Source organism: Mycetomoellerius zeteki, unplaced genomic scaffold (assembly GCF_001594055.1).
Source record: "Mycetomoellerius zeteki isolate Tzet28-1 unplaced genomic scaffold, Tzet1.0 scaffold517, whole genome shotgun sequence".
In the NCBI taxonomy this organism is placed as follows: domain Eukaryota; kingdom Metazoa; phylum Arthropoda; class Insecta; order Hymenoptera; family Formicidae; genus Mycetomoellerius; species Mycetomoellerius zeteki.
In genome coordinates this window covers 16197-28628 of record NW_017257520.1, presented here as the reverse complement: position 1 = coordinate 28628, position 12432 = coordinate 16197, and the positions used below count along the sequence as shown (strand labels likewise).

Below are 12432 nucleotides of genomic sequence, written 5' to 3'. Positions count from 1 at the left end.
AGCTTTATCGAGGGAAAATTTTTCCGAACTTTCCCTTTCCCAGGTTTTCAATTTCTCTGAAGAGAGTCGAACGATACTTTCTGATATCGCTTCATCTCTTGAACAGTTCGAACACCCGGTATATGCGCGTATCGTACGTCGTACGGTATAATAAATAGGAAATACGAGCGGTTTGCTGGTGCACTATCGAAGGCGGGGTTGGTCGTACACAAAGTAGATGTACGCATATGCATACACGCATACAAACGTATAGAATAACCCATTTTGGGATGATTCGCTAGAGCTGGTTTCCTCTTCCTGCTCCAATCTCTCTCCCTTCCTCTTTCTCTCATCTCTAGGATCTCTCTGCTTCCCACGCTCTTTCTTTCTCCCTTTCGCATTCTCTCTCTCTCTCCCCTCTTCTCCCTATCTCCCTCCCTCCTCCTCCTCTTTCTCTCTCTCTTCTCTCTTCTCTCTCTCGCTCTCTTTCATGTGTAGACCGTACATTTTCAGAGTTCTGTATCTCTGTGTGCTGTCGCTGAGTATTGAGCGGGGTGAATGCTCTTGCGCAATGCTCGTGCACGTACAGCAACCCCAACTCGACCTCGAACGGGCTCCTTCCTTCGTCTGGGACGACTATCACCCTCTTCCTCCTCCCTTCAACCCCGCAGAAAGAGTCCGTTTCATCGCGATTGATTAATCGAACGCCGACGATATTTGTCGCATCGCACGGAATCAAATCGTTATCATCGTATTAAATTATCGTCGTATACGCCTGAGGCGCTGTAATCGTCAAAACCATGTACATATTATTACTATCAAAATCAAATATCACGCACAGTCATTCTTCCAACCAATTTAGTTATCAAACTATGGAAAATAACCAGCAATCTAATAACCTATTTCAATACGTAAATCGTATTTAATAATTCTTATTATTTTAGACAAACAGACAATCGTAAATTTCACGCATAAGCAATGGCAAAGATTGAAGCTTAATTGTGACAGCATGAACGAGTTGCCAGCCTTCCGATTTTAGCTTAGACACATTCCTGCATAATAGCTGACATATAGTGTTTTCGTCTTGGTTATTTTATACTTGCTATTCCTGGATCAACGAGGATATTTAATTGTCGACTAACTTTCTTATCCTTTATCAATCATCTTTCTATCTTTTATTTGATTTTTTTTAGTCTATTTAATATCTAGATTCTTCTGTTGCTAAAGAATTTACTACAAGAAAGTCTTTCATCGTGAGAAAGATTCAGAGTTGAAACTATTTATGCTTTGAAGAGAGAGAGAGAGAGAGAGAAAGAGATTCGAATAAAGAGCACACGTCGACGTCAACCTAGCTCCTCGCTCGTTAATAGAGCCACCAATGACGCCACACACGGCGGATATTAAATACGAGCAAAACTAGTTACACGAACGTTACTTCGCACGTGCATCGGCCGAGAGAGAAAAAGAGAAAGAGAGAGAAAGAGAGAGGAGAGGAGAGAAAAAGAGACGACAACGAGCCTTGACGAGGGAATTGCTAACCGGTGATCGGCGCGGCGATCACGTTGGAAAAATGATTTCTCGGTCACGCAATATGACACGTACACGTAACAAAGTCGCGATACGGCTAGGACAAAAGTTTCACACATGTGCATGTGTGTACATCGGGGTGTCTCGATGCTAACATTGTTTTTCGAAACAGCAGATTTTTTTGACGAATTCGAAGAATTCAAAGACAAAGAATTGAACAACACGACAAAATTGCCCATTGTTGTAACATTTTGTAATGGACAGCAAACACTGTGAGAATTAAAACGCTACACAATAAAAAATGTTGTGTATTTGTGTTGGAAACGGTCCACTCACGTTCTTGTTAACTGTTTGTGTTGAATTTTTTAACATATTCGTGATGTTATTTAAACATTTTGTGTAACAATTAATATTCAACATTTCTTAGTGTCAAAATTACACAATTTATGAATAAGTAAACAAGTAACATAAAAATGTGTTTTAAAACGTATATTCTAAGATAAATGAATGAAATACATGTTAATTATATTTCCAGTTTAACATATATAATAAATGTTAATTATATTTCCAGTTTGTTTACAAACTGTGTCAGCATTACCTTATTTATCATTATTTTTTACACAATATCTGTATTGTTTTCTAACATATTCATCTAATGTTAAACGAGCACAAAAATTTGAGTGGAACGTTATTATTGAAACGTGAAATGTATTATATTCAATACGAATTTTCCAACAGTGTAATTAAATTCCTATTAAAAGTAAAACTTTGCAAGTAAATATAGCTTTAATTAAATTCCTATATTAAAAGATCCGCGTCGATAACAAAATTAAATTTGAATAACGTATAATAATTTCCATGAAAATTTCGTCAAGGGAAAGTCATTGTTGATTTTATCGAGGAACGTATCGTTTGCACACAAGTGCCATTCGGACTCTGTATATAAAATAAAATTAGTTCTTTCTCTTTCCTCTAATTAAGGCGCCATTGTTCGAAGCGATGGTTAGTGAAAGACGAGCCCAACCCTTTTCTCCATCTCTTGACAGTCTCCTCTTCGACCTACGTATGGCCTCGATAATAATAATTATGAAACTTGGCCGCGATAGTGAAAGTATCGCCTCGTACAGGACGTTTCATAATCAAGCGCAAGCGAGCGAGTGAGCGAGCGACGTCGAATTCGAGCCGTTCGAGGCGAAAGCAAATCTCTCCCTCCGTTCGTTCATTCGTTCGTGCATCACATCTCGAAGCTATCGAGCGACGGTTTTCTCGGGGAATCGTAGCTCGGAGAAATTAGTTTGTCTTGGCAAAAGTGAAATCAGCGAAACAGTTGCGCGACGGAGTTGGAGAAAGATATGCGATCGATATATGAAAGTAAACTTTTGCAGATTTCCCGACTTTCGCGTGTCCGAAATTGTTAACGAATTGCAAGCTAGATATCGGTCTTAATTAAGAAAAATAAAAGGTTGAGTCAACTTTTTTGGATAATAATGTAATAATCAAATTAAATCAATAAGAAATAGGTAATAAATGCGCAGTTCAAATGACTACAAATATAGTATATATGTATGTATATATGCAAACATATATATATATATATATAGTATATACAAATTCAAATGGAATTATTTAAGCATTAAAGATCCAGCTTCAAATTAATATTTGAAATATATGAGCCTATATTTCCTATTGGTTGTATTCTCACACGGTCCAATAAGATTCTTATTGTTTAATCAAATCAAAACTTCTATCACAAAGTGAAAATGCGAAACGCAAATTTAAGAATTTTCAGATTACCGAGATTTTTTAAATCATTTGTGAAATCCCTCTTTGATCTTTAAATATTAAAATTAAAGTATTAATAGGCTTTCCTTCAACGATCAAATATCTGCACAAGAGGTTTTAAATGAATGATTCAGTGAGCATTTCTCTTCGCCCACGAGCTAAGTGTCTATCGAAGAAGGGACGAATTACTTCCGCACCGTAGATTTTAATAAAACTTCAGAGAAATCTTTCGACTCAGTCTGAACGATTATATTCGGCGTTATCACGATATTTATGTGTTAGACAAACCGGGACAATTTAACAACTTTCACGAATGCAATTCCACGCCCGTATACCTGAAAGAATCAACGAAGCCGCTCTCCCAAGCTATTAACCCAAGAGCAACGCGTGGAGTGAAAACCAATTGTTCTCTTTCTTGGAAGCCCAACGCTTTTGTCAGAAGCATCGTCATTCGAAATTGAAATACGATATTGTTTTGCGGAAACACTGTTTTCAATTCGTGCACAAATGGGCTGTGTTCAGCAAAAAACAGTTTTGCAATTGTTGTAAGATTTTTTTTAATATATGTGATTGATTTATACATTTAGATCCAGGAACTAAGAGCAAGACAAAATATATTAAAAAATTTCATAACAGTTGCAAAGCTGCACAAACGATGGACAAATCAAATCGAGCTGGAAGTCGACCAAAGGCGTTTTGTATTTCGCGATAGATACAAAATTTTACTAATAATGTTAAGTATTAATTTAAATTGTATTAATATTTAATATAATATTGAAGATACACGATATTTAATTAGCGAACTTGTCATAATCAGAGATATTAGTAGATCCATCAGCTACTAACATTATTTGGCCTGTCCTTTTCAGTTGAACACTTATAATTCATATACTTAAAGATTTTTAGTACCTATTTTCAAAATGTTAAGAATTTAACAAAAATTTTGTAGATTGTTCTTACATATATTCAAAGACTATGACAAAATCCGAAATTAATTTGAAGCAATCCAAAAATGTAAGGATTTAATTTGCATCTGATTTACCGACTTTATATAGAAAATGACTGTTGATTCAAGGATGTACATGTCACATATAAAAACTACATCAAAAGTATAAACATTTCATAAATTGTTCTATTATTACATCTGAATATTTGTTTACAATTTAAGCACAATTTTCTTCTTGATTTAAAATTATTTAATTTTTTTTGTTTGTTATGATTCTTAACTAAAATCGCGTTTTGTAATATTTATTTGCAAATTTGATGAGGAAGTAAGAATTAAATCATTAAGAATTAAATCAAATTTTATACATCTACTAATCAAATAATAATACATATTCGTGCCAAAGTTTATTTGGATCCACTTACTCGGTTAAAAGTTACTAATCCAAAATTGCAGAAAAATATGATCATTTTGTATATAAACATTATAAGCTAAACTTTGTTTCGTGCGATTGTTTGACTGAGTTTGTACTTTTAGCTCATATTGTATTGTCAAAACCATTCCTAAAAAATGTCACAATACATGTATGTATTGTATGTATTATATGTATTGTATCTCAGAAAGAAAAAAAAACAAATAATCAGTGCAGACTTAGTGCAATTAAAAAGAACAAGATACCTCTTTTGTTTAAAAAATACAATACAAAGGCTTGGTTATTCCCCGTATGGCCCATGCCATAAATATACTGTTTCTTGTTACATCCCCTAGGCTATTATAAATTTCAGAATATTGGGTAGTTAATGTATTTTTTTTAACCAAATTAAGTTAAAGTTAATGGCTCATAAAATTAACTTAGTTAAAAGTTAAAAGTTGGATAAATAAAAAATTAATTCAGTTAAAGTTACGTTAAGATTGAACTCAAGTTGAAAAGTTAATTTTGAAAAAAATTATTTTTATTAAATCAGAATATTTTAATTTTTCTTAAAATAACATTACTTTAAATAACAAAACAATTACAATATAGATTATCAAATAAATTTAATACTTTATTTGTTAATTATATGAAATAACAAAGATATTTCTTGTACAATAAAAAACTGATTTTCAGTATTTTTTTAAATAGGTGCTTTTATATTTTAAAATGTACAAATATTATATATAGATAAGTTTTTATTCTTTCTTTATCGTCCATTAGATAAAACAAGGAAAGAATGACGCAATAGATTGATAGTTTTTCTTAAATGTAGATCGAACTCACAGCTTTAGCCACTACGAGTCGCATTCATCATACAATGATTGAGATTTTTCTAAACTAATTCCATAATTTTTAAGATTTTATAGAAAAAATAATAGCATTTAGAGGGATAAAAAAATGTTCAAAACTTAAAAAAAAAAGTTAATACATTATAGTTTAAAAATAATTAAATTAAGTTAAAAATAAATTCATTTAAAATTAACCAAATTAAGTTAAAAGTTTTAACTTTTTAACCTTTTATTTAACTTTTAATTTATTAAGTATTAATTTATTTTAGTTACTACCCAACCCTGCTAAATTTTGATATTAAATATTCAACTATATGACTAAAAAAAATAACACGCGGTTAAGATGTACAATGTAACGCCATCTATCAGCGCGTTTGAAAGTAATTTCGTTGCAATATGCAATTGGTGGAGGCATGGTACATACATACTTCCTCTGTAATTAATGTTATTAAATATTACAAAACTACTACTTTATAAAAAAGAAATTTTAAATTAATGATTTAAATTTCTCTGAGAACATCCATGAATCGAGCATCCTATGATTCATGGAAGAGGAACGAATTATTCTCGCGACATAAACAAATTTTAATAACTTATTTATAAATCATTGGTCGATTCAATTTTATAAATGAATTATAAATGGCATTACCTAAGCTGCAATCTTATCAGATAATTTGATAACTATTACGAGAGCAAAAGTTTTACGTTTTTGTTTAAAGATTTACAAAATTACTCTTTCAATAGTTAAAAAAACATTTTTAATAAAATATTTTTCCTAATTATGTAGAAAAGTCATACCTTTGCTTATTAATCTCTGACATAAAAGTAACAATGTTTACTAATTTTTATAAAATGATATTCAATGTTTTCCCAATAGTCAAATTTTGAAAGTGAAAACAGTAGTAGCGTAAGAATAATTATCATATTGCACTATTCAACATAAATAAATCTGGTAATACCCAAATACGTCTAACAGAACACGTCTATAATACTGTTTCGTGTCCTTCTAACAATGATATAAAACTCGCAAAAGTATGGTCAAAATGCCAATAAAACAACAAAGAACGTCAAAGCACTTTAAAGCTTTTGTCAGATAAATAAAAAAAATCATAGAATAAAAAACTATCATACGAAAGAGGACTAATTGATATTATATTTTATATATATATGTGTGTGTATGTATTACATTCCATTTATTACACACACCTCTGTGCACAGTGTCCTTTCAGATACAGTGTGTAACAATAATTATCATTAAACAAAATATGACAAATAAAGAGATAAAAGTAATATGTATAAAATTGGTTTAAAACGACAACACATGGACAGCAAACAGCATTCAGAGTTACACTGCTCCATATTGGCAGTCGAAGCGATTTTGCATTCCAAAGTAGTTCTCTTTCAAATGGGAAAAATAACATAACTTAAAACACTTACCTATGAAACAGGATGAAAACAGTTTAACAATTACTTTAGTATAACAACTGAACCAGTCACACAGGCTTATCCGACAAACACGACCTGTAACGAATGAATCCTTATGTTAGTTATGAATGTACATATCTGGAGTTAAAGTTTATATTTGATCCCCAGGTACAAAAGTGAGACAAAAAAAAATTATAAACATGATTGTCGTTCCACTGGCAACTTAATGACAATTATCCTCATTAAATCAACTGTGACTCCGTTTTTCATGTCTCACAGCGAGGAAAGAAATTGAGAATCTAAGAAAAAGTACTTCACAAGAGGAATTGATACCTCTCGTTCATAAATTTTAAAGATTCCGTATATAATAAAGAGTATATTATAAGAACAAGAGACTGTTCGGCAGCGGCATGAATTTAGAAATATCCCCACGCCCCAAAGCTCCGACACGAATATCTTCGTGAATACCTCGCAAGTGACATCGCTGTTTTCACAGGAAAAACGTGCACGCGCCGCTACTTCTCCATGACACGGCGCGGCGTTTTGCTCTCTCCCTCTCATTTCTCTCTTTCTCACTTCCTCTCTATGCACAACTTAATCCGAAAGTCAAGGTTGCGCGCGCGCGTGCGACTTACCAGTGTAAGGTCAGAGCGGTCATGCGAGGAACGCGTTGTTTACGTCGTCGACTGACGGAGCCGGGCGCCGTCTAGGCTGCAGCAATCTCGCAGATTTCACGATTCCCGTTCACGAATGTCGCGACGATGGTCGCGAGCACGACGCGACGGCCGGACGGGCCGAGATTTCCTTTCCTTTTCGTCCACGAAAGAGAAATGGAGCTCACGGGACAACGACGAACCAACCGACCATTGGCGCCGATCGCGACTTTCGAACTGTTGCGATTATCGAAGTCGCAATCGACGTAAATCGGACAACTTCGTAGTGCCGCGCTTCGAGGCACATAACCTAACATCGCTGATCGGTCTCGATTTCGCCGAGGCGCGTCGCGACAAAAACGACATTTCGGAAGTAACTATATTTGCGCGTGGAAACAGTGTCTTGTTGCTCATTGTGCGATTATATTAAACCGTTTCTTTCGCACATCGTTCACTTATCACGTATAAAAGTATCTTCTAATCGCGGACACGATTGGCGCCTTCATTTGACTCGCGTTAATTTTGCGATGCTCCGCAAGTCGCGTGATAGCGATGGCGGGACAATCTCACTAGACCGCGCATGCGTGCACTACCGTCTGTTGATTGCGCAATGGTATATTTTTCACATTTAGAATGTAAAATTCAACAGTTCTATTTTTCGTAAATGCCAGTCTTGGATTCGTAAGGGACAACATTTTGAAATGGAGTTATAATATAAACGAACAATCTATTTCTATATCAAACAAAGAAACTAGTCAAATAAGCTAGTTATTTTTGCATTTTTCGTTATAACTTTTCAATGAAACATTTATGCGTTTATATATTTATATAACGTTTTTTTTTAATTTAAAAGTAAACTAAAAGGCTCAAACGAATAAAATTCAAACTTAGAAAAATATATAAAAGGCTAGGGAGCTTGGCTCATGATTCAATTTCAATTTAAAACTGTAATTTTGTAATTATCATTCAGATTTGTTCATAACGTCATTTTTTTAATATAACAATACAATTAACATTACTTATTATATTGCTACATAAAACAATGAAGGCGATTATGAATCACAAAATCAAACAAAACCATTTCCAAATGTTCTATACAATCGGACAACTTCCAGATCACGTTGGAAATACCAGTTCTCGTCCGATCACTGAAGTCAAGCAACGTTGAGCACGGTTAGTACTTGGATGGGTGACCGCTTGGGAACACCGTGTGATGTTGTCCTTATTTTTTTACTTTTTGCTTCAAGTTAAAAGGAAATCTTGTAAAGATCATACCGAAATAACCAACAGGACATTATTAATAATCAACGAATTTGAGAAAATTTTTTGTTACAATCAGTAGAGAGATAATTGATCAATATCGATATCATCGATTATACAAATTAATTTTTTATTACTAACATTTTTTTATTACTGGCACTTAAATAATTAGTTTTTAATGCACTATAAAATTCGCCATATTAAATGATATATTGTTATACATATATTTCATCAATATATATAAAGACGCAATGATATATATTGCAAAACTATAATTTTTTTCCACAATTATTGCTCACATAGATAATCAAATTCGAATAGCAAAATTGCAGTTTTAAATTGAATATGAATATTATTAAGTCCTAAATGTATGTAGATACATATCAAACATCAAGATAATAAAAAAATCATAAAGTTAATGTCATACGAGCATTGTGATATTAATATTATGAATTAAATCTAAATTTTAAGTTGTATACGAATTTTCATAAGATTGTCGATCTTTAATATCAGGTACTTTATTGATGTCTATATAACTTTTTTACTTTTTATATGAAATACAATGAATAAAAAATAAAATGCAATAAATTAGTGATATACAATAAAGAAATTAATAGTTGAATTTTCAGTCATTAAACTATTATTTTCCTTATATTATCAACTATTATAAAAATATATACTTTTTCTTATGTTCATCAATTATGATCCATATTGCTCCATAAATTGTTTAAGAAGAGGCTTATCAAGAGGTATCATTAGGTGTTCAGCGCCGTCAACTGTACGTTTAATTCGTAGCAATTTATGATCAATGAATTCAGTTAACTGTGCCCTTAACGCCAAATCAGAACTAACTAGAAACTGTTCGCGTGCTGCTCGATATAGATCTCTAAACGGCATCCCTAAAATGGCGTCATGAAATTATCATCAAATTATAGTTATTATAACATAATAGAACACTAATTGTGACTGAATAATAATTACCTGTGAAATTACTACTGCTGTTGTTCAATTGATATTTGACAAGAATCAAATAAATTGCTCGAGCATTTGATGTGAGGGATAGGAAGACATTCTGAAGAGAGGATAACACGAGTCCACTGCTTTGCTGAACCAGTAAGGAACTTTCATATGACGTTTCCGCTTGATATGACAATAATGTTGTTGCATCCCACCAATAAAAATTAAACTTGGCGCGTTTTACATGGTCCCAAACTAAATCAACAAATTAGCGACGTTAACTAATAACAAATCAATTTCAAAATCAGGATAATGATATTAACTTACGAAGTGGTGCATTTATGTGATCAACAGATGCTAGAACATGGATATTTGGAATGGCTGCTAAACTGGCAAGTATATTTTGAGCTTTATTCGAACGCAGCATTATCCCATCAATATTATGAATTATTAAATAAAGTCGATCATTCGGATTATCTCTCATAACTGTTTCTATAAGTTCTAAACAATCATTAAGATTTGTTGGACAATTTAAATCTAACAAATCCGTTATTATGTTATCGAGTATCTGAAATAACATTTAATATACAACTTTCGTACATATCCTTTTAATTAATAATGGATTTAACTTACATCTTTCAGTGTTAAACTAGGAAAAAATCCATTTATAATTAATGTTGGATGATCTCGTATAATCTCATTATGAAAATCATTTATTAAATTTCTTTTTGAGCCTACTCCATGAAGTAGCAGACTGTAACCTTCTCTAAAATATAACAAAAGTTTTAAAATAATGTTTCATTAAAAAATATTCAACCATATTTAATACTTACTCCAATATGAATTGCCACATAGGAAAGAACGATCTACAATTTTCTGTCAATGAACAAATATGTTTTTTATGGATTGTAGAAATATGACTTTGATTTATTAATAACTTTCCTAGTGATTCTTCGGTGAGACGAGCGTTCTTGAGTCTTTCTAATGTACGATCAGATGTAACTGTTTTTTCTGATTGAGATTCAAAATATTCGTCGGTTTTTATGTGCTTTAAATGTTAAAAAAAATTCATCAATAAACTATACATATATGGATCATAATTGAAATATTTACATATAATTTGCTAAATATTTAAGACAGTCTTGTTAATCCCAACTTACGTAATCCTTGTAAGCAACAGTCTTATGTCCTCTCCTTGTTTTCCTAGGTGTACTTTGTACCTGGCGTCTTAATAAAGGTTTCAATACTTTTCCTACAACTTTCCTTCTGGTATTATTTTCTTGGCTTACATCAGAATTATCGCTATCCTCACTTTTATCAGAAGTTTTACAAGACTCTGAACTGATTTCATCATTTGAAGGTATATATTCACTGTCTTCTGACACGCTCTCGTCGCCACTTGAATTTACACTGGGCAAATATCGTTTTCGAGAGACTAAGTTATAAAAAAAAAGAAATTAAAAGATGCAAATATGTTTTTTATAATTTGTAACAAAGTTTCTTTATAAAACAGAAGACCTTTGCTATCCTTCTTGACCATTTGATTGTTAGAGTTTGCAAGAACATCGTCAAGAACAACTTTTAAAATTGGAAGTGTTTTGAAACTTTTTGGAGTCTCAGGTGTACGACACTGATTAGCTTTAATCATCATGCTGTTTCTTTTTGTTGGCGTTTGAAATCCATATAGTTTTCTTCCACTTACATCCTTCTCAGAAAATAATTCTAAAACATATTAACACAACATTAGATAAGAATAAAATAGCTATTCATATAAATCTTTAGCAATTACCAACTGGTTTTTGTACATCCTCTTCGATATCTTTTAGTTGTTCCTCTATCTCAGCATTCAATATATTAGTTTGTGCTACAAAAACATAAACAATGCACTGATCACATTGATAGTGCAGTATAACTGTACAACAAGTTATAGTTTAAAGTGAGTAAATCTCTTAAAATAACAGACTACTTCTATAAGATTTATATTAACTAATAATTATATTATCTAACCAGAATGTTTATAATAATTTATATTAATGTAATCTTACGACTGCTAACAGGTGTTTCCCCATCACTGACTTCTGCATATTTCACTTGAGGTTTTATCCGTGTAGATCTCCTCACATTTCCAGCAGAAGCCATCATTCACAAAATTTTCTGTGTCCTACGTCTTCCTTTTTCCTGAATAGTAGTAGTAGATTTCCTAATCGAATCCTATTTGACCAATAATAAATTAAGAAGACAGAATAATGTGAATATTTGGTTAGAAAATATTGAAAAATGTGAGAGGAAAAGTCGTTAAGTTCGGATCTACAATAGTGGTGCTGGATTTCGATTCGATGCATCGAGAATCGATTTTTTTTCGTACTAAAAAATCGATTTACCAACGATTCTGAGAAGTACGATTTATTCTCGATTCAATTTTTTTTCAGCTTGAATCGATTATTCTGGCTGTGTTCCAAAATTCACTGCCAGTGCTGAAAATATATAGGCCGTGGTCCGATTCATGCTGACAACGCTTATGAGCATTATTTGTCTTCGTTCAACATTTGACAAACAACAAGGATGAAATGATTTTTAAGCGTTGCGAGCATGAATCGGACCGCGGTCATAATACACGTAACGTAAACTATAGATTTTTAGCGC

The 12432-nt window shown here is 32.4% G+C and overlaps 2 protein-coding genes across 4 annotated transcripts in view; both read right to left on the bottom strand.

The window, feature by feature from the left end:
- Positions 1–7982, bottom strand: part of rdx (BTB/POZ and MATH domain-containing protein rdx) — a 113337-nt gene extending 105355 nt beyond the window's left edge. For 2 of the 3 annotated variants that reach the window (XM_018455856.1, XM_018455858.1), the window contains exons 1-2: positions 7555–7982; positions 6932–7015 (exon numbers count right to left, since the gene is read on the bottom strand). The gene's annotated coding sequence lies outside the window, so the exon portion shown is untranslated. Of the gene's footprint in view, positions 1–6931; positions 7016–7387; positions 7431–7554 lie in introns of those variants that run through there. The other variant, XM_018455857.1, reaches the window with a different exon arrangement.
- Positions 7983–9490: 1508 nt separating this feature from the next.
- Orc2 (origin recognition complex subunit 2) lies at positions 9491–12032 on the bottom strand. Its single transcript, XM_018455815.1, has 9 exons — positions 11835–12032; positions 11579–11653; positions 11308–11511; positions 10950–11224; positions 10623–10837; positions 10423–10555; positions 10117–10357; positions 9814–10044; positions 9491–9731 (listed from the first exon to the last, which is right to left on the bottom strand). The coding sequence occupies exons 1-9, from the start codon at positions 11929–11931 to the stop codon at positions 9532–9534; spliced, it is 1671 nt and encodes a 556-aa protein (XP_018311317.1). The 5' UTR covers positions 11932–12032; the 3' UTR covers positions 9491–9531.
- Between the last annotated feature and the right edge of the window lie 400 nt (positions 12033–12432).